The 24192-nt window shown below is 53.4% G+C and overlaps 3 protein-coding genes across 8 annotated transcripts in view; 1 reads left to right on the forward strand and 2 right to left on the reverse strand.

The window, feature by feature from the left end:
- Positions 1-793: 793 nt before the first annotated feature.
- On the forward strand, positions 794-4532 carry lgsn (lengsin, lens protein with glutamine synthetase domain). The gene is made up of 4 exons (XM_086118995.1): positions 794-1442; positions 1585-1751; positions 2052-2591; positions 3768-4532. The coding sequence occupies exons 1-4, from the start codon at positions 794-796 to the stop codon at positions 4431-4433; spliced, it is 2022 nt and encodes a 673-aa protein (XP_085975121.1). The 3' UTR covers positions 4434-4532.
- On the reverse strand, positions 2600-11392 carry LOC147199668 (uncharacterized). Of its 3 annotated transcripts, none has more exons than XM_086118994.1 (5): positions 9485-11392; positions 8824-8988; positions 7101-7225; positions 5116-6996; positions 2600-4063 (listed from the first exon to the last, which is right to left on the reverse strand). In XM_086118994.1, the coding sequence occupies exons 1-4, from the start codon at positions 9947-9949 to the stop codon at positions 5160-5162; spliced, it is 2592 nt and encodes an 863-aa protein (XP_085975120.1). In that variant the 5' UTR covers positions 9950-11392; the 3' UTR covers positions 2600-4063; positions 5116-5159. The 3 variants fall into 3 exon arrangements, with proteins under 3 accessions (XP_085975120.1, XP_085975119.1, XP_085975118.1); XM_086118993.1 differs by having other exon boundaries at positions 2600-4391; XM_086118992.1 differs by lacking the exon at positions 2600-4063 and having other exon boundaries at positions 5011-6996; positions 9485-11391.
- A 120-nt stretch (positions 11393-11512) lies between these two features.
- myom2a (myomesin 2a) overlaps positions 11513-24192 on the reverse strand; it is a 31154-nt gene continuing 18474 nt past the window's right edge. For 3 of the 4 annotated variants that reach the window (XM_086118986.1, XM_086118988.1, XM_086118989.1), the window contains exons 12-33: positions 22085-22262; positions 21402-21523; positions 19905-20092; positions 19554-19680; positions 19264-19442; positions 18341-18455; positions 18109-18268; positions 17882-17988; positions 17761-17805; positions 17344-17480; positions 16984-17128; positions 16844-16903; positions 16331-16398; positions 16137-16250; positions 15970-16057; positions 15850-15888; positions 15146-15251; positions 14404-14567; positions 14137-14173; positions 14031-14053; positions 13893-13948; positions 11513-13741 (exon numbers count right to left, since the gene is read on the reverse strand). In XM_086118986.1, the coding sequence (XP_085975112.1) occupies positions 13055-13741; positions 13893-13948; positions 14031-14053; positions 14137-14173; positions 14404-14567; positions 15146-15251; positions 15850-15888; positions 15970-16057; positions 16137-16250; positions 16331-16398; positions 16844-16903; positions 16984-17128; positions 17344-17480; positions 17761-17805; positions 17882-17988; positions 18109-18268; positions 18341-18455; positions 19264-19442; positions 19554-19680; positions 19905-20092; positions 21402-21523; positions 22085-22262 (2945 nt within the window). In that variant the 3' untranslated portion in view covers positions 11513-13054. Of the gene's footprint in view, positions 13742-13892; positions 13949-14030; positions 14054-14136; positions 14174-14403; positions 14568-15145; positions 15252-15849; positions 15889-15969; positions 16058-16136; positions 16251-16330; positions 16399-16843; positions 16904-16983; positions 17129-17343; positions 17481-17760; positions 17806-17881; positions 17989-18108; positions 18269-18340; positions 18456-19263; positions 19443-19553; positions 19681-19904; positions 20093-21296; positions 21315-21401; positions 21524-22084; positions 22263-22653; positions 22672-22760; positions 22972-24192 lie in introns of all 4 variants that reach the window. The other variant, XM_086118990.1, reaches the window with a different exon arrangement.

Consider the following 24192-nt stretch of genomic DNA (forward strand, 5'->3'; position numbering starts at 1 on the left):
GTTAAACTTGCCCCTCAAATGTCATTCGAAAATATAGACAACTTTGTACGGTGGGTAAAAAAAGACCCATTCAAATCTAGACTTTAAAAACGTGCATCATGTTTGACTCAAGATTTTTGTCTACTCGAATGAATCTCCCAAAATAACAAAATGGTATTCTGACAAACGAACTCAATTGGAAAACATACAACAAACTACAAAAACGTTTCTGCTATCCCCCTTTTTTTTTTTTTTTTTGTATTTTAAGTTGATGTGTTTTGTTCATTTGAATTCCTGCGATCAAATCTCCCAAGCAGATGACTGATGGACAGAAATTTCAGGAATAATTGAACAATTAAATGCAACGTGGGGTGTAATTGTGTGTCTCGGTGCATGAGAGGGACACTTGAATGCAAAGTGCATCGATCAAAGCTGCTTTATGTGCTCCCGGCGCTTTCCTGTTGTCTCGGCGAGCAAGCCTCACTTTGGCTGGCGTCTTTCTAGAAAGGCAAAAAAAAAAAAAAAAGCAGCTGAGCTCGGCGTTTTCGCACGACCGGGACACAAAAGGTCACCGAATGGACAGCGGCGGCAACCAATGGTTTTGAAGCAGTTTCTCGCTTCTGTGTCTGGCAGCCACTGGCCGGCGGGCGGGTGCCAGGCAGGCCCGAGCTTGGATTGCGCGGGCAGGGGCAAGCGAAAAAAGGAAGCTTCCAGTGTGTCACCATTGTAGCAATTGTGTATAAGAATTAATGTGCCGGCGAGGGTCTCACTTCGCAATCTAACTCCAAAAAAGGAAGTTGATGAAAGACCCCAAATGAGTGACTCTGAAGATTCCCAGGTGACCCCTCGGCAGTGCATCGACTCAATCCACGACCTTGAAAGCCCACGTAGGAGCCAAGACCAAATGGACGGCGCGGGCATGAGCGTGGGGAGCAGGAAGGGGGTGAGGGTGACGGCAAAATTTGCACCGCCCGTGGACTGGGTTGGCGGCCGAAGCTTCAAGAAGCCCCCGGACTCTCCTTTCTCCGGTGGACTTCCACTTGAGCCATTTGAGCAGCCCGGCTCGGAGGGACCGGACTTCGGCGGGGACTTGATTCGGCCGCCTCCAAGTGGGGCCCCACACAGGCAGACTGTGGAGGAACTCAAGAGCTTCCTGAGGGACGGACCGGTTCTCCACCCCGCAGGAAGTCCTTACTCCTACCCGCACGGGGACGGCAGCGGCGAGACCGGCAGGCGGCGGAGCGACGTCAGCCCACTGAGAGCGTTCAGTACCTTCAAACCTCAGTCTGAGGCTTCTAGAAAGGGGCCCGGATCCAGAGAGAACTCTCCCATTCACGCGCCTCTCGCCATGGAGTCATCCGGCTCGTCCAGCCCTGACGCCAACACAAACAGACAGACAGAAGTCCCCGCGCGCGCGGGCAACAGCGGAGGCTCCCGCAGAGAGACCAAAGCCCTTCACACAGGTCGGTATTTAACCACTGGGATTGTGATTTTGGAGAAATGATGATCGGGAGCTTTCAGACACACGCGTTGACGCCATCCGGTTCCTCGTGAGAGGTCCTCCCCGGGTGGGACGCGCAAACGGTTTGAAACTCTTGTCTGCAGATAACGGGAACGAGAGCCTGGACACGTCAGGGAATCAAAGGTTCATCTCCAGCATGGAAACCATCAAGCAGCAGATGGCCAGGGAGAACATCAACTTTGTACGCTTCGAGGCCACCGACCTGCACGGGGTCTCCAGATCCAAGACCGTGCCCGTCCGCTTCTTCCACGTAATCACCTCCAGACATGCGTCCGTCCGTTCGTCCTTCACGATCCGACAATCTGTCCGGCCGGTCGTCAATGAATTCGTCAACGGTTCCAGGCGTCCAACCGGCCAACACTCATCCATTTCCAACAATCCTTCCATCCGTCCATACTTTCCTCTCTTTAGCAATCGGTAGACTCTTCGGTCCGTCTGGACAAAGGGCATAAAAGACGTATCAAAGCACTCTATGCGTCCCGCGACACTACAGAGGACCTCGGCCTCAGGAAGAGCGTTGCGATCGCCTCCAAAGCCTTTTTGTTTGCAGGAAAAGGCGGTGTACGGCATCCCGATGCCGAGGAGCTACCTGGAGCTGACGCTGAGTCCGAAGAGCAACGAGGTAGACCACGCCAACGCCGCCAACTTCAGCAGCGACATCCTCCTGATCCCGGACCTGTCCACCTTCCGGATCCTCCCGTGGGCCGAGCAGACGGCGAGGGTCATCTGCGACCCGTGCACGGTGACGGGCGGTCCCCTGCGGACGTCCCCTCGCCTCCTGGCCAAGCAGCTCCTGAGCCAGCTCCAGAGCCTGGGCTTCTCCTTGCACTCCTCCTTCACCTACGAGTGTTGCGTCCTGGGGGCGCCCGACCGCATCGGGCCCAAGACGCTGCTGTTTCCCGCCACCACCCTGCTGGGTAATCACGACCTGCCCTTCTTCCAGCAGCTGGTGGACGGCATGTACTGCATGGGCGCCGACGTGGACAGCATGGCCTCAGCCAGCGGGCCGGGCCAGATGGAGATCAACCTGAGGCCCGAATTCGGCATTGCGGCGGCCGACAGCGCCTTCACCTTCCGCACCGGCATCAAGGTTCCAAGTTCTTTCAGTTCAATCGGTCGGCTTTATTCGCAGACCCCGGGTCCTGGCGGAGTGGGACCGCAGACCCCCAATAGAAAGCGACAAGATATAGACATAAGGAATTGGCGCTCAACCAGAGAGGGCTGTGGTTTTCTATAGATGCCACACGGGGGAACAGAAAATGAAGCTCTTCCTCTCACTTCGTCTTCAGCGAGAGGCCACCAGGTGGCGGGAAAGCAGTATTTTTGTATTCGACGTGGCCAAAGCAAATAGCGAGGATGCCCATGGATAAGTTTCCCCCCTGAAAATCCGAGCAGAATTTGCCAATGCTGAAACAATACGTGGAGGATTCACTGGCCGTTAAAATTGGCACGGCAAAATCAATTCATACCTTGAGACCTCCGTACATTCTGTGACAAAGTTTGTCACTGACTCAATTAACTCATTCAAACCCTTTGACGTCTAACAGCGTCAATGGACGCATAGTCCTCGCCTCCCCGTGACGCCTAAAGGCGTAAATCGCGTTTTTTTTCATGGGGGAGGGTGCAAGAGAGTCTGATGCAACTTCTCACTGAAGGAGCAGGCTTGACTGCAATGTAAATAGTAAAAAAAATGGCCAGCAGGTGGCAATGGTGCCAAACTTGAAATGATGCTTGAAATGCGTGCGTTTACAAAAAGCTAATTTTCTCTGCATTTCTGAAGAAAATCCGCCTTTTCCAGAAAACTTTTGCCAACGAACGGAGAAAGATAGAAACAAAGGGGGAGGGGGGTTCTGCTGAAAGAAGAGAGTCTCACCTTTCTTCTGACAGTAGAACAGAAAATTCTGTGGGCCTTGCAAATCAGTCAAAATTCAGTAAAATGTGAGGGGTTGAGGGGGTTGCTCCAGTGAAAAAGGGTGCCATTCAGAGTCGGGTTGGGCAGTTCATCTGCGTCTGAGTGCATGGTTCGAAGAAAGAAACAAAACAAACAACCCCCCAAAATTCCGAGGCTCATGTCCTGTAGATTCTGAATGGATTTCACTTTTCTTGGGAAACGGTAAAGAAGTAGGACTTTCATAATAAACCGTCTGGCTTCTTTCTGCTCCTTTTCAGACGGTCAGTCGATGGCCTTTCGATGCGCAGTTATCTATTTTGAAATGCCTTTTTTGCGTCTGTTTTTTGTCCCGCATGCTCGGAACGCAAATGAAAGGAGATGGCCCGCAAACACAGCTACATCGCGAGCTTCTTCACGGACGACGGCCTCTACAACGCCGGCGTGCTCTCCCACAGCCTGTGGGACGCCAACGGGCGGCGTAGTCTGTTCCAAAGCGGCGAGAAGGCGGCGGCGGCGGCGGGCGAGCTGTCCGACATCGGCCGCAAGTGGCTGGCCGGGCTCCTGACGCACTCGGCCGCCCTCAGCTGCCTCATGTCGCCGGGTCTCGGGTGCCGCAGCCACATGGCCAAGGCCGTCAAGGACCCCAAGCGGACGCTGTACGCCACCTACGGCTGCAACGACAACAGCAGCTCCTTCAACGTCAAGTCCCACGGAGGCCGCGAGACCCACATCGACAACAAGCTGGGCTCGGCCATGGCCAACCCGTACGTGGTTCTGGCCGCCACCGCCGCCGCCGGATTGGACGGCATCCGGCGCAACCTGAGCATCGAGGGCGGCGTGCGCAAGGCGCCCGGTCAGCAGAAGGAATTTGCCATCGCCGTCAAGCTGGACGACGCCCTGGAGGCGCTGGCCGAGGACCACGTCATCCGCAGCGCCTTGGGCGAGCCCTTTGTCCAGTACTTCATCGCCATGAAGAAGTTTGAAATTGAGACCCAGGAACTGGATGACGAGAGGAACAAGTGCCTGGAATACTTTATCTAGAAGGCCGCCGCGGTTTTCCACGATCCAATCAAAGTTTTCCGACGAAGACGCCATTGCTACAGTGCGACGGGTAACAAATAAAGCTGACCTGAGACTCGATTGTGGAAAACGGGCTCTTGTTTTATAGCTTGAAAGTGGAAATGTGACTTTCAGAGTACGTGTCGGGTGGATGTTGCTTCCGGTGGTTCTAGGCAAAGGTGGTGCCAGTCAATAGTAAGCCTCAAGTCTCCACCTCGGTCAGGGTAAACGTGGCTGCGTTACGCGTTCTATTGACGGTAGAAATGACGTCTGCGTACGTCGCGCCGGTTTGAATCGGGCGATTGAAAGCCATCTGATCGCTGATCTTGTACACGCCAGGAACGATGTCGTCTTACGCATGCAAACGGGTTGTTCCGTTCCGTTTCGGAAACCGAAATGTTGGCCCTCGGCCGAATTTCGCCCCCACGGAAACACAGTCAATGCAGGCCGGACCGATTACGTTGTATTTTCGTCAATAAGAGAGGCGGAGAAACTTTTTAAACCTGACGAGAGGGCCTTGCTCAAAGACACTTTTTTTGGTTTGTTTCTTCACAAATGGTCCGATCGACTTCATCGTTTAATTTCACAGTTAACGGCTGGGACACAAGGCACACCAATATTTGCATACACGATGTGAAAAAGTCACGATTATGCGGTACCTAACTTTTAAGTGACGCCTCCCGACACGATTGGCCTTCTTCCGACGTCCTACTTGTTCTTCCCGATGAGGTTCCCAACCCGCTGCATGAATCGTCCCAGTCTGTTGTCGGCGCCACTTTGTGTCGGGCTGTTCGGGGGTTGCCCTCCGCCTCCTCGCTTGGCTTTGTGCGCGGGGACCCGAGAATGCAGCAGGTACTCGTAGCGACCGCAGGCCTTTTCCCGCCGGCTCTCGTAGGCCCCCTTTCCCTGCTCTTCCAGATTCTCCCGGGAGCCCTGCTGCGGCCCCGCCGCGGCCGGGTTGGACTTTCGCTTGCTGGAGCGTTGAGAGGACAGTCGGTGGAAGGTGAAGGAAGACTTTGGCTTTTCGTTCTCCACCGCGGAGCTCTGGCTGCTCCTGTGCTCGGTGGCAGAAGCTTTTGCCAAAAGAGACGCCCGCGAATTTGAGCTGCATGAGTTCTGCGATCGCAGCGATGCCTTCCTTTGGAGGGATTTCTCCTCCTTCTTGGAAGCCTTCTTTTCCTCCGAGCCTTTGAGCCGGGTGGATTTCTTCCGCTGAAGCGGGACCTCCTCCCGATGATGATGACCTTTCACCTCGCCGGCAGTTAAGATCTTTGGAAGAGTTCCCTTCTCGTGAGAAGGCGCCTTGTTTGTTTCTCGAGGCCCCGACTTGGCCTCCTGAGATCCGGAATCTTTCTCAGTCAAGTGCATTTTGGAAGTCTTGTCTTCATTTCTGCTGTTCCGGTCTTTGAGAACAGCGGCAGTCAGGACAGGATGGCTGCAAACCTCTTTCTCCTCTGGGATTTCAATGAGGGATTCCATGGTTCTGGGGCGCTGCAGACCACCGGGGTACTTGAGGGAGGAGTCTTTGAGTTTGTCCTCCAGTTGGGCGGCCGAAGCGGTCCTGGCAATGGGCTCGTACCATTCGTACGCGGGTCCGGCCTTTTGCTCGGGACCCGTTTGGATGTCAAAGTATGAGGCGGAGCGGTCGCCGTCGTCGGCCCGGTTTGAATCGAGGTCTCGGCGGTTGGCGTCTTCCGGCCCGCCGGCCTCCTCCGCGACATTCTGCCGCACGTCCGGGCCTCTCAACGAAGACTTGAATTTGGGCCGATCCAGACTTTGATACGTCGATCGCAGAGACTCTTGGCTGTGCCTGAGACTGTTGTACTCCTGATAACTGAGTCTTTTCTGCCGCATCTTGATGTCCCCGGATCTGCTGTTGATCCCTTGCGGCCGGTGGTCGTTCAGGACCACGCGGCTGCCGTATGGCGACGTCAGCGGGGACAAGGCGTCGCACGATCCGTCAAGGTTCACCTGGCTGTTCAGGTACGTGTCCATCTTCCACCTGTGGAGGGAGGTCTCAGAGTTGAAAGGGATCAGATTCTGGTCCGGGCCGTATCGGCCTTGGTGTCGAACATGCTGGTGAGACATCCTGGTGGGCGCCAGCAGACCAGAGCCGGTCCTGTCCGGAACAACGGGCGCTCCGATGTCTCCGGTCCCCATCCTTAGCCGAGTCATGGGGCTTAACTTCTGCAGGTCTCCGCCAAAACTGTGGCCCCTTGTCATGTGGTCGGAAAAGTGGGACAGATGTAGGCGGTCCTGTACGCTGAGGCCCCGGGTCAAGAGCTCGTCCTGAGCCAAACCCCTCAAACCGCGAGTCCCTCGGGATCTCACGTGAAGTTGATGCAGCGAAAGTTGGCTGGAGTGTGGACTGCGCAGCGGCGCCGCGTCTCTCAGGTACTCCACGTGCGACCGCTCCTTGTGCAGCGCTTCGGGGGCGGTCGAGCGAGCGTAGAGGCGGCGGAACTCTTCGTCGTAGGAGCTCACCAGCTGACCGGTGACCACCAGTACCATGCTCACGTTGATCTTCTCAAAGGACCACGTGTAGCTGGAAGAAAGCCGTTCTGATTTTACATCGCGACACAAAACGGTCAGAGATATTGTTTGCATTGTTTGCACCGTTGGCACGCCAGCAAGGTGCTCAATACTCACCTGTAGGTTCCGTACAAAACGCTGCGGCAGTCCACCAGGATGAATCGCTGCTCTAAGCCGCCGTGAAACTTGATGCCCGACTGGCAGCGATACTGCTGACCTCTCACCGTCCGCACGCGAATGTTCTGATAGCGACAAGTGGAATGCCTCGATAAGCCCGGTTGCATTTTTGTGACCCGTGAGGAGCGAGAAGCCACAGCCGATCGCATTCCCCGATGCCCGAGTCCCGCCGACCGCTCCGCGTTCGGTTCTGCGCAAACGGCATCCGCCGCGGCGAGCAAAGCGCGAACATCAAAGGCGAATGTCTGTCAGAGTTCTACCCGGACAAGTTTAAACAAAAGAACCCGACTCAAGGAAGGTCGTCGGTGCAGTCCGGCGGGAGCGGATCTCTCAGGGCAAACGGCGGGCAGTTGCTGCGCGATCACACTCAAAGTCCCTCGTGTTCCTCGTCGGTCTTTTGTTGTTTACGTATGCATAATACAAGACGATATTTGCATACCACGCCCCCCCCGTCCGGCCCCTCGGCCGGCGATGCGATGAGCTTTTGTCAAGCTTTGAACCGCAGATACTTTTAACGCCGTCTCTCCCGAGTAAACAAATCGCAGACTTCGCAGATGACAAACGGTCGCCGGGGCCGCAACCGCTTCTCAGACCGTGCTTTGATGTTCTGAAACACTCCGGTGCTAAACTGTTGACTGAGTCTAGCATTCTGCTATCTGTTTGCACTCTTGCGGTAATGTGATTACTGTGGATTCCAAGATCCCTGCGTCCGGACGGCCCGAACTTTAAACATGATATCGTTCTCTTTGTAGATTCCTCTAACGATGTCATTGAGAGGAGGCGGCGTGTCTCCATGCAGGCGCGGATTGCCGGGCCGCCTTGGCGGAGGTCCTTCCCTCAAGACCAAACGCGCCGCGCCGCCTGACATTTGAACGAAGCCGAGGGCTGAGAGCCGTGTTTGTTCTGCCGCCGTCGACGTTGCCCGACAGGAAAATCCGGACGCGGCGCAAATTAAGGCCGAGCCTTCATCTTGGCCTTTTTTTCCACGATCAAACTCGCGCGGCGCAATGGAGGAGCTGTGATCGCGTGACCGACGGCGTCACATTGCCCGCAATCGGAGAGGGGCTCCGGGAGCGCTGCTTTTTCCTTTCAGGTTCATTTTGCCCATTTCCAAAACAAGCGCGTCCTCATCATTTTCTACGAAACGTGAAGGACGAGAAGGAGAAGAATTGTGGCACGTCTGTGAAGTTGGAATGTCTGCATTCGGTTGGGGAAAATTCAACCCCGAAGCCAGTTTCTGTTCGCGCCATGAAATTTGGTAGACGTGTCTGTCATGAGTAGAGCGCCCCCCTGCACCCCCACGAAAAGACATAGGAATTCTGCAATTTTGGTTTGAAGCCGCCACCTTAGGTGTCCATTTGCTTATTTTGCCAAAAATCTTGACATTCATCTGACGATTTTGAAAATTCAGACAGCAAATCCAGGTTGCCTTAGCGAGATGACATTTGGTAGACGTGTCAGTCATGATTTTTTTTTTTTTTTTTTTGAAACAATTCATCTTCCGATGATATCAGAGATGTCAGCCCTGTGACCATTTTCACTGGCAACAAGAAATTTGGTCGAGGCGCCTCAGCCAAGTGTTACTCGTGTGCGCTTTGTCGTGTGTCGGGACGCCTGTCAACCAAGTTGCCTTTGATTGTCGACCGACAGCGGCGCTTGTTACCTTGAGGTCTTGGATGTTGACGCCCGCCCTGCGCGACATGGCGTGGAAGCTGCCAAAGTGGCCCTCGTCCAGCAGGATGTAGACCACCACCCCCCGCAGCGTGGCGCCCAGCACCTCCTTGAAAATGTCCACGTCGGTGAAGACGTCCATCGCGATGGCGACCACCTACAAACTCAGAGCGAGCGTGTCAAGCTCATCTTGAATAAAGTCATTCATAAAATAAGCCATTTGTTACACATGTATTACTGGCTTATAAGCGCTCTGAAAAGGACTTCTTGGTTTCAATCAACTCGATGGCACATCGACGAGCTGATTGCAAACTCTGAAAAGTGGACCTTCGTGTTTCATAAACGTCATTGCTGAAATGCTCTCAAATGTGGAAGTTCTTTTGTAATAAACGGTCTATTAAACATCTATTATGTGTTCCCAGGCTCCAAGAAAGAGATGTCGGTATGAGAAAAAAAATGTAATGAACTGATTACTAAACAATTAAGATTTCAGAAACTGTTCTTTTTTTTTTCTTTTTTTTTTTTTACTGTTTTTACGGCGATTCGATCAGTCCTAATTCAAAGGTTGAACTTTGTTCTGTCGAACCCTCTCTCGTTAGACACGACCGCGCGAGCGCTGTCGTCTAAACCGCACAGGGAGCCGGCGCCCTCACCTGCTTGGCGTCCTGGATCTGCTTACGGACCACCTCCTTGATGGTGGGCGTGTTGGCCCTGGGCGGCTGGAAGAGTAAACTGATGCTGGTGTCCTGGTCCTCCGGGGCCGTCTCGGGCCAGCCCAGGTCCAGGTCGGGCACCTCCTCGTCCGACTCCTGCGGGAAGTAGGTGGAAGGGCCCGGCCTGCCTCCGGGGCGCCGCCCCTCCGCGTCAACGTCGTCGTTGTCGTCGTCCTCCGCCGGGGGGGGCTCGGCACTCTCCAGGATGAAGCGGATCTCCTTCTCGGACAGGAAGTGGTTGATCTGCTCGGCCTGGAGGAAGTCGTCGTAGGCATCCTTGCCGCCGCAGAGCAACGCGTAGATGGCCAGACGGTAGGTCTCCTTGTAGTGAGGATGGATGTAAGGAGGAGGATCGTTGTCCTTCAGAGCAGAAAAGCCCGACCACACCGACTCCCTGGATGTCATCGCTTTCCGGCAGGTGTCCAACCTTCTCAGTCTCAAAGTCTACTCCTCGGGGTCCACGCTGTCCACCGAATCGGAAAGTCCACTCGCTCCTTCTCAAGTCCACAAGTGCACTTGAGAAGGACTACATTTTTCGATGTCAGCAAGTGTCAATGTTGCAACTCGACAAGTTCTCTCGACAAAGGGGCCACGAGTCCACCGTCTTTAAGTCCACTTTACCGACTCCATCGAGACTTCCAGCCCACTCCACCGAGTCTACAATCTTTCAACGAGTTCACTCCGCCAAGTCTGCTCGGGCACTCTTACAGTTCTATCGAGTCTGCAAGTCCACTTCATCGGGTGTACATGTCTATTCGTCCTTGTCCTCGAGTCAACTTCTCATTGTCGGCAAGTTCACTCTTGCGATTGTTAACTGTCCAGGTCAACAGGTGTTCCACGCCAAGTCCACAAGTCCCCTCTAAAAGGGCTACAATCTTCCAAGTGGACGGTTGTTGTCCATCATGTGCCCTTCAAGTCTGCGAGACTCCCATGTCTATCTTGTCTGCGAGTTCACCCCACAAAGGTGACGGACGATTGTTCTGGCCGGCAAGTTTACAAGTCTACTCCTTCAAGTCTTAACTCCACCAAGTCTGCGCGGGCACGCTGTGAAATATGCGCGGTGCTCCACCGTCAAGGCCGCATCCCTCGTCCGGGTAAGTACACTCATGCCAGGACACGCGTCCTGTCTACCACACGTACGTATGCAGATAGTTTTAGTTGTCGTCCGACCAGAGTAAAATGCTGTTTTTCCCAGAAAAAAATGAAATTGTTCCTCAGGAAAAAACGATTGTGAAGTTGTACGTTTTTTCCCAGAAAAAGTCTTCAGGTCTACAAGTCCACTCCAGCAAATCAATAGTTCCTCAAATTCACTTTTCGAATCCTCCAAGTCCAGGTTCCAAAGTCAAGTCAGGCAAAGCCACGAGTCCATTCTACCAAGTTACAGGTCGACCCCTCCAAGGCCAGAGGTCCATACTTCCGGTTCGATGCTTGAAGTCTCAGACTCCCTCGTTTGATGTCGAAGATGATGAAGTTGCGCTCACATGCTTGTCATCCGCAAGAATGAGTTCCGTGGTGTCGGGATTCCAGTTGCTTTCTCCTTCGTTTTCGTCTTGTCTTGTCTTTTTTTTTTTTTTTGCGGACGTTAAGCTAAACCGGTCGCTAATACGTTGAGCAAAGCCGCCAGAACCGGTCGGTCCAGCGTGAGTAAACAACGCGGGGCGAGTCTTTCCCTGGAACACACATAGACACACGCACACACAGACACACACACACACGGTACTACTTGCCAGAACTTATCTTTCGTTTGGGTCCAACTGGGTTCTTCTTAGCTGGGGGGAATTAGCACAGTGCTGGCGTCAAGTCCCGCATGGCTTCACGCGACCGAGGTTGTGGATCACAACCTGTTGTACCTGCTACCCTAACACACACGCGAACAAGCCTCGCCCGGGGCTCTACCGGGAGCAGGTTTGTTCAGCTGGTTGGCGGGCCTTACAAATGACGCCACAAAACAAAAACCAAGACCAGGTCTATCCGTCAGAGCCAAGGTTTATTAAGGGAGGAAAGCAGGAAGGGAATCTTTCTGATTACACATCCCCAGAATAGAAAAGGGCAGGAAGCTACAAAGTGGCAGATTTTTTTCGTGGTGGCCACAAAATGGACACGTGTGGCCATAAAGTACGACATGTGGTCGGTCGACAATTTCCCGAGCCCACTCGACCGGGGTTCCCATCAAATCATCTTCCGAGTCCGCTCTAGCAGGTGTACGATCTTCGAAGTCGACCACGCCGAGTCCACTCTCGAAGGGCTGTAACTGTCCAAGTCAAGTCCTCAAAGCCCTCGCCGGGTTACTGCGGGACACTTGTTTATTTTTGGGTGACCACCCAAAAATAATGTGTGGCCACAAAGTTAGTATCGCGTGCACACAAAAGACTCATTGGTGGCCACAAAGTAGGATAACGGCCGGACAAAATGTTCAGTTGTGGCTACAACATACTGACTTGTGAGCAAAAAATACGACACTGTGACCACAAAAATGTCCGTTCGGCCAGTGGGCATCACAGCCAGCACCACAAAAACCAAGACCGGGTCAATACGTCAGCGCCATTGTTGATGCAGGGAATATTTTGCTTCACACCTCCCCAAAAAAGAAAAAAAAAAGCATATTGTCGATATATATCAAGTGGGCACAAAACGCTAATTTGTGGCCGTGTCACTTGACTTGGTTGTTTAATTTCAACCACAAAAAAAAACAATTTGTATCCCAGCTCTCGCATTAGTGCTGAAAACTTGAGATGATTCCACTCCCCCACCAAAAACCCAAGAAGTGCTAAAACCATGCTGAGACCACTCCCCCTGAGCATTCCGCTAGGGCTAGCTTTTCAACGTATCAAGTCACATTGCAAATCTCTTCAAGACACCATGAAAGTTCACTTTTTCTCTTTCGGTTTCCCAGTGAGCAATTTCATGCGGATGCTAAACACCCTCACCACCTTCCTCGGCGAGATCGGAGACTTCCTGAATCTGGGCTGTGGCGGCAACTTCATAATGGGGACGCGGCGGACATTTCCAAGGGCGATTTGGAGAGTCGGGTGGGGAATTTGGGGGTGAGTGGAAGATTTCACGGCGCGGGGTGGGTGACAACAGGGCCCATCACGTTCAGGATGACGAGAGGGGGAGGGAACTTTTGGCGTCAGGGTACGTGTCGGAAATTTGGGGGCCAAGGGGGTGGGGGAGCAGATTGTAGAACATTCCTAAGGAAGTCAGAAACTTGAAGTCATGATTTGGGGGCTGGGGTAGGTGATTGTCAGGCCAAGAAAGGGACTTCAGGGCTGTCTTGGGGCACAATCTACCTCCCAGGAGAGACGGGAAAATTCTTTAATCTGGACAGCGTAGGTGGGTTGATACTAGGGAGTTGGGGACTTTGGTACGAGTCAGGCTACGCGTCAGATAATCGAAGGGTGGAGTCGGAGACATTCCCAAGGGAGTTTTGGATTTCAAACCTGGACATTTTTGGGTTGGGAGTTTTTGAGGCTAGGGGAAGGGGATTTTAGGGTCGGGGTGGTCCACCAACTACTTCCCGGGTGGGGTTGGAGACTTCATGGATCTGGACGGAGTGGGGGACTTGACACCGGGGGTCGGGGACTTAGGTCTCGGGGTGGGGGTGGGGGACTTAGGGGTAGGAGTCGAGGACTTTCCAATTGGGGTCGGAGACTTAAAGCCCGGAGCTTTGGGGGCTGGAGTGGGAGACTTGGGAGCCGGGGTGGGAGATTTGAGGGCCGGGGTGGGAGATTTGGCGGCTGGGGTGGGAGACTTGGGGGCTGGGGTTGGGGATTTGGGGGCTGGGGTTGGGGACTTGGGGCCTGGGGTTGGGGATTTGGGGGTGGTGGCGGCGGGTGTGGGGCTCTTCACGGACATGGCTGGGGACTGGCTGGACGCTGAAGGGGTGGGCGTCTTGGAGGGCGGTATGACAGCGGGCGTGGCCATCTTGGCGCGGCCCAGCTTGGACTCTGGGATCTGCTCTCCGTGGCGGTACACGCTGACGGTGATTTCCACAAACTCGCCGCCGTACTTGTTGCGCACGTTGATGCTATACTTGCCGGAGTCTTCGGGCGTGACCCGGTTGATGAGCAGACTGGAGAACTTTCCGCTATCAAAAGTGATCCTGGTGTGCTCGGTGGAGACCACCTCCTGCTCATTCTTGAACCAGGTGACCTCAGGCGTGGGGTCGCCCCACACGGTGCAAGTCAGGCTCAGGGACTGGAGGAGGCCAAAGGGGAAGGCAATGAATGTGCGTCAAAACGGGAAAACCAGCGGACCGCGTTTGCAATCGGAGACGAGGTGCGGGTCCACCAAAGTACGATTCGAGTTCCGTCCACGCGACACACTGCAGCCGGTATTTACGGTGTACCTTATCCTCCATGATGGTAACCACGTCGGCCAGGCCGCCCAGCACTCGGCCACGGTCTGATGAGACAAACAAAAGCGTCGGCGGCGCTCACTTTGAGTGAGCGGATGCCAGCGCTGACATCGGGCCCCTGATACTCACTTTTCTCCGCAAAGGCAGCGGCCCTGAAAGAAGGCAACGCGTCAAGTTTGATGAAGAACACGCTGTGAGAAGACAGCGTCAATATTGACACTAAGAAAGGACTCACTTTAGTCTGAGGTACTCCTCGTAGGCGTCGGTGTAAGCTGCCGAACGACAAAGGACATTTCAACGTCTCGTTCAAAGCTTCCATTGAGTCAGGGGCACAGAAGTCGAACGTTTGTGACAGTCAAAATGGCAACCCGATTTCCCGTGCGTTGGTGAGACCAGGTTCACAATTTGGGCATGGGTCCGCGAGACGCTTTGATGCGCCCTGCTATGAAAGTTGTCCCGAACTGTGACGTCATCTGAAGGACACCTTCACCAAAGACCTTACCTTGTCCGGAAAGGTCGAAGGTCCTGGCGTGGGTCTTGACGCCGTCTGAGATCTCGATGGTGTACAGACCCTTCTCCTTGTCGGACGGGTCGCAGATCTGCATCCAGGCCATCTCGGCCGTGCCGCCGATCCTCATCTTCTCCGAGGAGGCGATCTTGCTCTCCCTGCGGGATGTGGGGTGGGGTATGGGGGGGTGACCACGCACGGGATCATGGGCTAGCAACGGTGGCCTCTTGGCAGGTTCGCTAATTGGCAGGTCGAGCCGCTCACGTGGCTCGCGCTCAAGCCTGCGGTGTGCAAAAACTACTGACGAGCGTCACGAGTCACTACAAAATTATGTGACGCAAATCTAGAAACCACATCCACTATGCATAACAAAAAAAATGTCGAAATAGTACAAAAGTTAAAAAAAACAAGAGACAAAGTCAACACCTTCCAAAACACGTGGCTGACATCTTGAAAAACGACAGCAAGAAGCGACAAGCGCCACGCACCGCTACAAAGACAAGCGACAGAGCTCAAACGCCACAAAGAATTGACAAAAAAAATGCCACAGTCGGGAACTATGAAAAATGAGCCAACAACACCAACACAAAAATCAATGGACAACCAGGATGAACAACTACAAAACAAAGTGTTTATCATCAAATCATGCGGCGCGTTCAAACAAACAAACAAATTCACTTCAAAATTTGAAGTGAAACCCCCCCCCCCCCAAACAAAGAAACAAAAAAAACAGTACTTGTGTTTCCACGTAGTCTTCATCTCCTCCGTGTAGTAGTTCATGTAGCACTGCAGACGGATGCCCTCCGGAGTACACTGGAGCACCATCTCGGAGGCCGATTCGCCTGGAACGCAAAATCCTGCTCATGGCGTACTTTATATTCGACACGCCATTTAATATACTGTAGACTCTCAAACTAGCTCTGCGCTAGCTCGGGTGAGGGTAGCGCTACACAGTGGGGATGGATTTAAGACCGCACCAAAGGCAAAAACAAGGACAAAAACAAAAAACACTCTGAGTTCTGCCGTTGGCTAAGCTGCAGCGAGGGATCCTGGAATTTATTTTCAAGTAAAAAGGAAAGCCTTTCCATTGTTGAAGAGGCTTTGTAAAGCGTTGTGGACATCGCTAGCTAAGAGCACCAATTGGATTTCTCATTTGTTGGACCGGAGTGGGCTTTCCATCCAAATGTTGTGAAGCAAATGTCGTGAAAATACGCCAAACCACGGGCGATTTTCGCCCGTTTCCATTTGTTTGGATTTTGCAAATGATTGAGAGGGGAGGAGAGCGCCAGCGCCGTGAGATGACGGCATACGAGAGCGCCTCCCTGCCGCAAAGACACTCGGCTGCCTGTCAACCAACGCGAGCACGGCAAATACGAGGTTATACGGGCTGCAGCGTGCTCATGGTGATCACATGCGCCGCGGTATCGGGTGCGGACCCACCGGCGATCCTGGCGAGGGCGTTGATGATGTCATCAAAGACTACAAAGGAAGGAGAGAAATTTGTATCAAACGCCAAGCACGAAGAACAGGATCCCCAAGTGGAACACCGACGGGAAGTACCTTGCCCCGAGATGTCGTAGGTGGACGTGTCCTTCCCGCGCTCGTCTCCGATCACGGCCTTGTACACGCCCTGATCCTTCCTGGAGAACTGTAACCGAGTGCTCAATCAATCCGTCGGTCGGTCGATACACGGGCGGATACGATGAACGTGGCCGCCGGGCCCTCACCTGCGGGATGGGAAGGGCGCAGGCTCCCGACATGACGTTGGGCGGAGTTTCCGGAACCATCGCCTCGTCGTCTTTGTACCAGTGGAAGGCGGTCTCCTTTTTCACGTTGGCCACCTGGGAAGAGACACGCCCGCGCACGGGTTGATCGCCGCCACGCAAGACAAAGCCACAAAGGCAAGAAAGGCCGTGCTGACCTTGCAGGCCAGCATCACGCCGCAGTCCTCGGTCACGGCGAAAGACAGGTACTCGGAGAAATGGGCACCTGCAAAGGGGAGAAAACCACGTGAACCGCTCGGAAAAACCAGAGCCACCAAAATGAGGTCGGTGAGAGGCGTCGTGAAAAACACGAAACAAATATTTCAAGACAAAGTAACCATTCAAATGTTCTGCCCGCAGCCTGAAGGGACCAAAAAAGAAGTTCCTTCATCCATTTTTTATTTCTAAAATTAATCCTCCGATGAATCGCTTTTCAGAATACTATTCTGTCTATTCTGACGGACCACAAAAAATCCCTTTCAGTCGCGTCCACTGTGAGCAACTCCCAAATGATGAGGGCAACCCCCCCACCCCCCTAAAAAAACAAAAAAACAAAAACCAAACTACAAAATTGACAAAAACATCACAAAGAGCTGGAAAACTAAATGTCAAATTCTCTAACCAACCGCACAATCAATGACAAAGCAAAGTGCCCAACCCTGGTAGCTCACCTTGCTTCCTGACAAAGTCTCTCCTCTGCAACTCGGCTTCCTTTAGAGCAGCCAGGAACACTGCGCGCACAAAGCCAAAGAACAAGCGTCAGCGTCTGTCCCGACGCGAGCGCGGCGAGCGGTTGCGGCTGCGGGTTTACCATCTCCGACCAGGACCAGGGAGCTCTGCGTTTTGGCCTTGCCGTCGTGGATTTGCACCGTGTAGGTGCCCTCGCTCTCCCGGGTGAAATTCTCCACCATCATCTGGATGACGCCCGTGGACACGTCGTGGCTTATCTTGCGGCCCTGCGACAAATGCGGACGGATTGACGCACATTGAAAAGTCTCACGGACTCACACCCGCAAGTCAGCCATTTTGGTCTGAAGCAACCACTTTGGCAGAATTCCACAAGCCTTCAAGAACTGACTCCTCCCAGAGATTTGGGCCGACCAAATTTGGATTTTTTTTTTCTTCCTCAGCAACATGAAATCGTGATTCTCATTATTTCCACGTCGCTTACCTCGCCGCTGGTCACCTCCTCGTCGTTGACGACGAACCTGTACGTCACGGCGGGCGTCAGCTTGACGGCCTGCACCCAGAAGCGCACGTGGCCTTTCTCCAGGACCTCGTAGTTCAGGCCGTGCTTGAGTGGGACGACTGCAAGGAGGAGACAAATTTTCCTCACGGTCGGGTTTCAAGTGACTCCTAAGTCACTGTGGAAAAAATCAAGCCGGTTGATTGGAGTCACTGTTCATTTTAAAGCAAGAAGGGTCATGCCGCCACTTGGGCTTGGCAAGTCACGCGGCCCTGCTCAATCACGACATTTATTGGCACGGACACTCAGTATCTGTACTTGCAAGTCAAATTCAAGTTTTGGTCCTCAAACGGATGACGTTGCACCTCCGGTCGGCGGTGACAGTGCGAGCGCGATACTCACCGGGGTTCCTGATGGCGTTGCTGAGCTCCAGCATGGAGTTGAGCGCTGCGGGGCAAAGACAACCAAGGTGAAGGGAGAAGCTTTGGATCGGTCAGAGGATGACGGCCCTGTCATGGCGTACCGTCCTCTGCGAGCGTGTGGCTGGCAGAAACGCCGTCGGTGTCGGTGACCAGCACGGAGTAGCGGCCCAGATCGTCTTTGTCTGGGTTCAGGAAACTCAGTCTGGAACTAAAAGAGGCCAACGGTGTTCCCGCCATACTTGAGACTCGTGGATTCACATACGGCATGTTTCAGCTTTGCTTTGGTGCCAAGGAATTACAGGATGTTGAACCGAGTGCAGAAGCTCACGTGCGTCCTTTGGTGGTGACGGAGACGCGAGGGCATTCGCCGATGGGCTTGTAGTTCTTGGACCACACGAAGGCAGAGGCGGGGCTGACGTCGCTGGCCTCCAGGGACAGGAAGACGTCACCCGTTTCCTCATCCACACCGGCCACGATCTCCTTCGTGCCTGGAGACGCGGGCGAGCGGCGTCGAGGCGGACCTGCTCAGCGGAGCCTACAAAGACCGCCGGAGGCATTACCTGGAGGAGGTCTGGCGCAGACAGCCTCGGTCACCAGGGAGGGTCTACCGATGCCGTGAGTGTTGACGGCACGAACCCGGAACACGTACCACTCGCCCTCCTCCAGACCGCTCACCTGAAGGACAAAGTCCAGCTTGTTGCTCTCGTTTGTCCCACATCTTAGGACATTTTGTTTGCTTCGGTTCAGTGTCCTACGCGATGACAAGGGGCACCTTACCTGGAGGACGCATAAAAAGCAGAAGCGCAACGTGGCGCGTGTGGGACGTTTTTTGTTTGACAAAAGCGGTGGAAGGTGCCAAAGTTACTGTTTTGCGGCAGCCAAGGCAGCACAAGAAAAACAGCGGTACATCTGTTGGTCTCAATCATCCCAGGCCGAATTATGGGGGCCGAAGCCCCAAGCAGTTAGGCCGAGACTTGTTCTAACCGCCTTAACTTCACCAGAAAGACTCAGATGTGTTTCCCGACCAGCTGTGAGACCTCGCCCCTTTTGCGTGTCTTCGGTCTGCTCTGAGGCCTTCTCCTGGTTGGAGGTACCCAGAGTAGCTTCTCGGGGAGGCATCTGCAAAAGAGGCCTGAACCACCTCAACTCCTCGTGACGTTCTGCCACGAGTCACTCCCTATGCGCAAAGTCCTCAACCTATCTCTAAGGCACCCCGCAGAGATGCCACAACCACCTCAGCAAGTTCCTCAACAGACCCCCGACCAAGCCGCTTGTATTCACGATCTTGAACTTTGGGTCACGCCCAAAAGATGAGGGTCAGGGTGTTCACGTTGATTGACCAAGACCGGACATCCGACAGGTGTTGCCGATCTCATTTGGATGAATCCCAGAGAACCCCCATCAAACCCTATAATCCGTGGCAAACAACCATCGGATCTGCAGGTGACCAGATTAGCCCTCCGCACTCTGGCTGGTATCTCACCTGCATGTAGCGCCGAGTGATGGCGTTCTCGTTCAGGGCGACAAAATCGCAAGAGCCCTTCTTGGCCATGTCCACAAAGTACCCGGAGACGGCGCTTGACCCAGTGTAGACCGGAGCTTTCCAAACCAGGACCAGGGAATGACTACGGACCTCGCTGAAGGTCAGGTCATAAGCTGGACCTTGGGCAGAGGAAAAAAAAACACACCGCAAATTTGCATTCGAGCTCGCAAGAGCACGAGGGGCGATGGAAACGGGAACACGACGGCGAGGCTTCCCCAAAACGGACTCACCTGGCTGCTCCGTGGTCCACGCCTCACACTTCATCGGCAGACTGGGGGCCGAGGGCACGCCCACGCCTGCCATGTTGGCCGCTTGAACTTTGAACTCATAGAAGGTGCCTTCAGTCAGATTATCCACCTAAGGAACGGCAATAGAACTTCCTTCTTAGACTGTGGTCGATCGGAGAAAAGATCATGACGAGTTCTTTGTCAAAAGCAACGGTCGCTCGATGGAGGTACAAACGATACCACAGAGTCATTTATTGCTAAAGATTTCAAGGGTCCTCAAGCTTCGTCTCGCAGACTCCAGTTACGCCTCGTCGGTCGCGATACAGCGGTGCCACGGGGGTCCCGGACACTCACCGTGCACACTGGGTCCACGATGGCGCCCACATTGACCTCTTTCCAGACCAGGGTGTCGACGTCTCGTCTGTCCACGTAGTAGGCACTGATCGTGGAGCCGCCGCAGCTCTTGGGGCTGCTCCAGGACACCGTCATGGAGGAGCCGTCGCAGTTCAGCAGGCTGATGCCGTAGGGGGCGCTGGGGGGGGCTGCCGCAAAAGTGACGGTCAGTGGTTTGAAGTAGGCGGGGCCTTCGGTGGGGACTTACTTGACCGAATCCATCTGTTAACGGCACCGCTGTCGCGTTGCGATCACAGGGAGGAAAAACCAAACGCCCGTACTATCCGACAGGGGTCCCCAACCTTTTTTGCCCCACGGACCGGTTTATGTCAGACAATATTTTCAGGGACCGGCATTTAAGGTGTGGCGGAAATAATACAACAAAATAATATGGTATGAGCTGCATGAAAACTGTGGTGTTTTCGAAATATAATAATAAACACAAGGAGCGTCTAATCTGGCCGCAACACTCTGATCGCTATGGTCATGTTTAATGCCTTCGAAATACGAACGCAAATTCAAAGTGCATGAAAATGACGACTCACCACAGCTCCGAGCTTGATTTTCTGCAACAAGACGGCCCCATCTCGGGGTAATAGGAGACAATGACACCTCAAGTGTGTGGTTTATGTCCAGTCTACTCCGTAATTTGGTTTTAGTCGCCGTTGCTGCAGAAAACCCCCGCCTCACACAGGCAGGATGTCGGAAATAGCAACAGTGCTATTGTGGCGATCTCAGAGTATTCAGCCATAACTTTAATCCAGTTGTCTCGAACGTACTTTTAAGGCCGCCGTCATTTGCGATCTCCAGCAGTTTTTTTTTTTTTTACTCATTTTGCGAGCTGCGGCGTTTTGTTTTTAGCGTAATCGGTCACGTGACGGAGAAGCGTGGCTTGACGCGTGTCAAGCGTGACACAGACGGATGTAACGGAGAATCCGGTAATTTTTCAAAATAAAACATCTGTCGTATTCCGAAATAAATAAAACTGAATTAAGGCAAGTTCTATCTGTGCGGCCCGGTACCAAATGCACTGCGGACCGGTACCCCTGCTATACGACACTACAATTGTTGTACGTACAAAGTCGTACAGCGGTGTGTCTTGGGATACGAGTTCCATTTGTTCCGTCGCCACACCCGTGTGTCTCAAAACACTTGAATCTCAAATGATTTTACCAATGGGAAAGGATGAAAATGCAAACAATCCGTTCTAAAAAGGTTGGTGGATGAGTCGTGAGTTACACAAAGCTGCAAATGTGACTTGTGACAAGGACAATAAATCACGTGAAGGAGGAGGTGGTGGGCAGATGAAGGCAGGGGGCGGTGGAGGGTTCCGCACACACATTTTATACATACCATACTCAAACCCCCCACCTGGCAGAACAGTAGAATAGCATATAACACGAAAGTATGAAAGGGAAACCGAGCGGTTTGTGGTCAAAACTTCGGAGCGGCGCTCACCCAGGGCGGGCTCCACCGCGATGGGTCCCGACTCCTGGGACTCTTCGCTCAGGCCGAAAACGTTGACGGCTTGCACCCGAAACACGTAGGTCTCCCCCGGCGTAAGGCCATGCACCACAAACCTGGAAAGATGCAACCCCTCGTGTGGAATAGGCGCTAAAAGCGACACAAGACAGTTTCACATGATTCACACTTTGTATTTGTGCTATTAGCATATAAGCATTTGAAACATGAGAATTGCTAGTGGTAAAGCTCGCTAATTGGCTAACTGTGATCACATTTGTCGTTTCCTCTGGTTGTTGTCGGGATGTACCGCTTTCTGTTTAACACGATGGAAATCAGCAAGAGCGGATGGAAGAGCTAACTGGCTAACTCCATCTACCCTGACATCAGACACGTTGCTACCGAGGTGCACTGTGGAAAACTGTCTCTCTCAGTTGGTTTGTGATGTAAAAAAATGGCCTCACCGTTAGCGATAGCGCACAGAAGTGGGACACTAGCGGGGACGTGCGCTAACCAGCTAATTCAGTAAACATGAGTTTTCGTTTGGGAACATAGCCAAGCAGAAAGGTTGGCTGTGCCGTTTACTCGGCTCGCCTTTGAGACAGAGCGCTAAGACGGTTGCTAGTTAGCGTTAGTATTAGCCTGAGGGGCTCAGAAAAGAGGCACAATAATAAAAGGACCTGTTGAGTTTGAACGGTTTGTGGTTGCAGGCGAACCAGTCCTCGCTGCCCACCGCACGGGCGTCGATGTAGTAGCCCATCAGGCCTTGCTGTCCGTGCGTGGGCGGCTCCCACTGGACAAAGACGGACGACTTGGTGTTCCGGGTTGCGACCGGTTGCCCGGGAGCGGACGCCACGCCTGTTTGTCGGGAGAGACGGGCAGAAGCCGTTAGCGGCGGGGCGGCGAACCAGGCGCGGACGTTCAACGTCGGGTCTTGGGAAGGGTGCCTCATTCACAGTGTGTGAGTTGACAACGACAACAACAACAACACTTTTCTTGCCTCTTGCAAAATTGAGTGACTTCAACATGACCCGGGTCAAATTGACCCGGGTCACGTCGCGGGAGCAAATGATCACTCCCCATCGCTCATGATGAACCCCGGCAGGGAGCCATTTCATTGTGAAATTTGAACCCCCTTTGGGTCAATTTGACCCGCAGATGATGAGGCTTAATGTGCAAGGTGCTCAGGAGGAGGACACGCGTGAAACCTGTCGCAAGTCAAAGTGAATCAAAATGCCCCGATACGTACCAACGGGCAGCGCGCAACCTGCAACACAAGGTCTCACATCGTCAGCGACTCTACACGAGAGGATGTGGATAAGGTAGCGCGTATGGGCCGCCGTGGCGTTCCCTTACCGTCCCGGTGGACCTTCGTCACCGGCTCCGAGGGCTCCGAGGCCCGCCCGACGCCGTATGCGTTGTACGCAAACACCCGGAAGAGGTGAGCGCCCTCGTCGGGCAAATGGAAGACGGCCAAACGGGGCGAGCGAAGCTCCACGCCGGCGTTGACGCGATGCCACGCCTCACGGGGGCCACCGGGGCCACCGACGGCGACGGCAGCTGAACACTGAGGCACACCACACGCACGACAATAAGACCTTGGACTTGTTTGCAACCGAGGGCCTTTGGCGAACAAAAGACTGATCGGGATCGGCTTGTGATTAGGTCAGGGGTGTCCAAAGTTTTTTTGGTGGGGGCCCAATACAGAAAAATAGGCAAAGGTTCGGGCCACACATGAGAGGTGACCTATTGATTCAATAAGGTCCGTTCGGCACCTGCCGACGGACATTATACTCCTTCATCACGGCAAAATCTTCAACAGACACGCTTTCCTTTGATTTCTTTGAAGAAATATTCATTTGAAATCTTCTGCACTCACTCGCTATCTTTCGTTTCTTCGTTGCCGCCATTTCTGGTGAAAATGTTTTTCTTTGCTTAATTTTGTTTAGCGGAGAAGCACCTTTTCCGTTACTGGCTCCATCTAGTGTTGAAACTGAGAAGTTCAACAGAGTTGAGCTTGAGGGCCACGTGCGGGCCATATTCAACTGTCTTTTCTGAATTTGCTGCGGGCCAGTAAAAACAAACCCCCGGGCCGCGGTTGGCCTGCGGGCCGTAGTTGGGACTCCACTGATCTACAGGCTTTTTGAGAGAAAGGGACATTGATTCACAGCTATCGTTTAGTTTTTGGGTTTTGGTTTTTGTTAAATCAAAAGACCGATGGAGATCTTCTCTTTGTGCTCAAGTGACGTTGTGAAGAAAGGACTCGGATTTGAAAGCCGTGCTTGCGTTTGAATGCTCTTTGACGTTGAACGTGCTGCTTTCGTTCCTTAAACGCGACAGCATCGAATCGCATGCAGCAGGTCTCGCGCTAATGACCGAATGATTCGCATTTTGACGTAAGTTCCTTCTGTCCAGGTCGTGCCCATGCGGCAGGGGAGCACCGATGCATCTGGATTTCTTGACAATTCCAATCATTCATGCTAACTGTAGCACGTTCAAATTCCAAATTGCACTTGAGTGCTGCACAAAGACCCCCCCCCCCCCCCCCCCCTGAGAATTTGGACTGAATGCGACACGTGAACGAATGAATGAAAGAATGATGTCTCGTTTCTGTCTTGTCCATGTTTGATGTGACCTGAAATGAAACGATCCGGCTCTGATGTTTGGAGCAGATTGACAGGCGGCGCGGGCACCCGCAGCGGCTCCTCTTGTTGTCTGTTTAAGAGGGAGGAAATTTCATCCGTGCTGCACATTTGACAATAAAGTTGTACTTGACTTGACTTGAGAA

Source organism: Hippocampus guttulatus, chromosome 9, assembly GCF_054856545.1.
Source record: "Hippocampus guttulatus isolate MCC_2025c chromosome 9, RoL_Hgut_1.0, whole genome shotgun sequence".
Classification (NCBI taxonomy): domain Eukaryota; kingdom Metazoa; phylum Chordata; class Actinopteri; order Syngnathiformes; family Syngnathidae; genus Hippocampus; species Hippocampus guttulatus.

Bases quoted from the DNA above. Each gene is read 5' to 3' on its own strand.
- lgsn (XM_086118995.1), top strand. From the start codon at position 794: ATGAGTGACTCTGAAGATTCCCAGGTGACCCCTCGGCAGTGCATCGAC. The intron at 1,443-1,584 runs GTCGGTATTTAA...TCTTGTCTGCAG, and splicing joins GACCAAAGCCCTTCACACAG to ATAACGGGAACGAGAGCCTG. The intron at 2,592-3,767 runs GTTCCAAGTTCT...CGCAAATGAAAG, and splicing joins CCTTCCGCACCGGCATCAAG to GAGATGGCCCGCAAACACAG.
- LOC147199668 (XM_086118994.1), bottom strand. From the start codon at position 9,949: ATGACATCCAGGGAGTCGGTGTGGTCGGGCTTTTCTGCTCTGAAGGAC. The intron at 7,226-8,823 runs GTAACAAGCGCC...TGTCGCTATCAG, and splicing joins TCAACATCCAAGACCTCAAG to AACATTCGCGTGCGGACGGT. The intron at 6,997-7,100 runs GTGAGTATTGAG...GCTTTCTTCCAG, and splicing joins GTTTTGTACGGAACCTACAG to CTACACGTGGTCCTTTGAGA.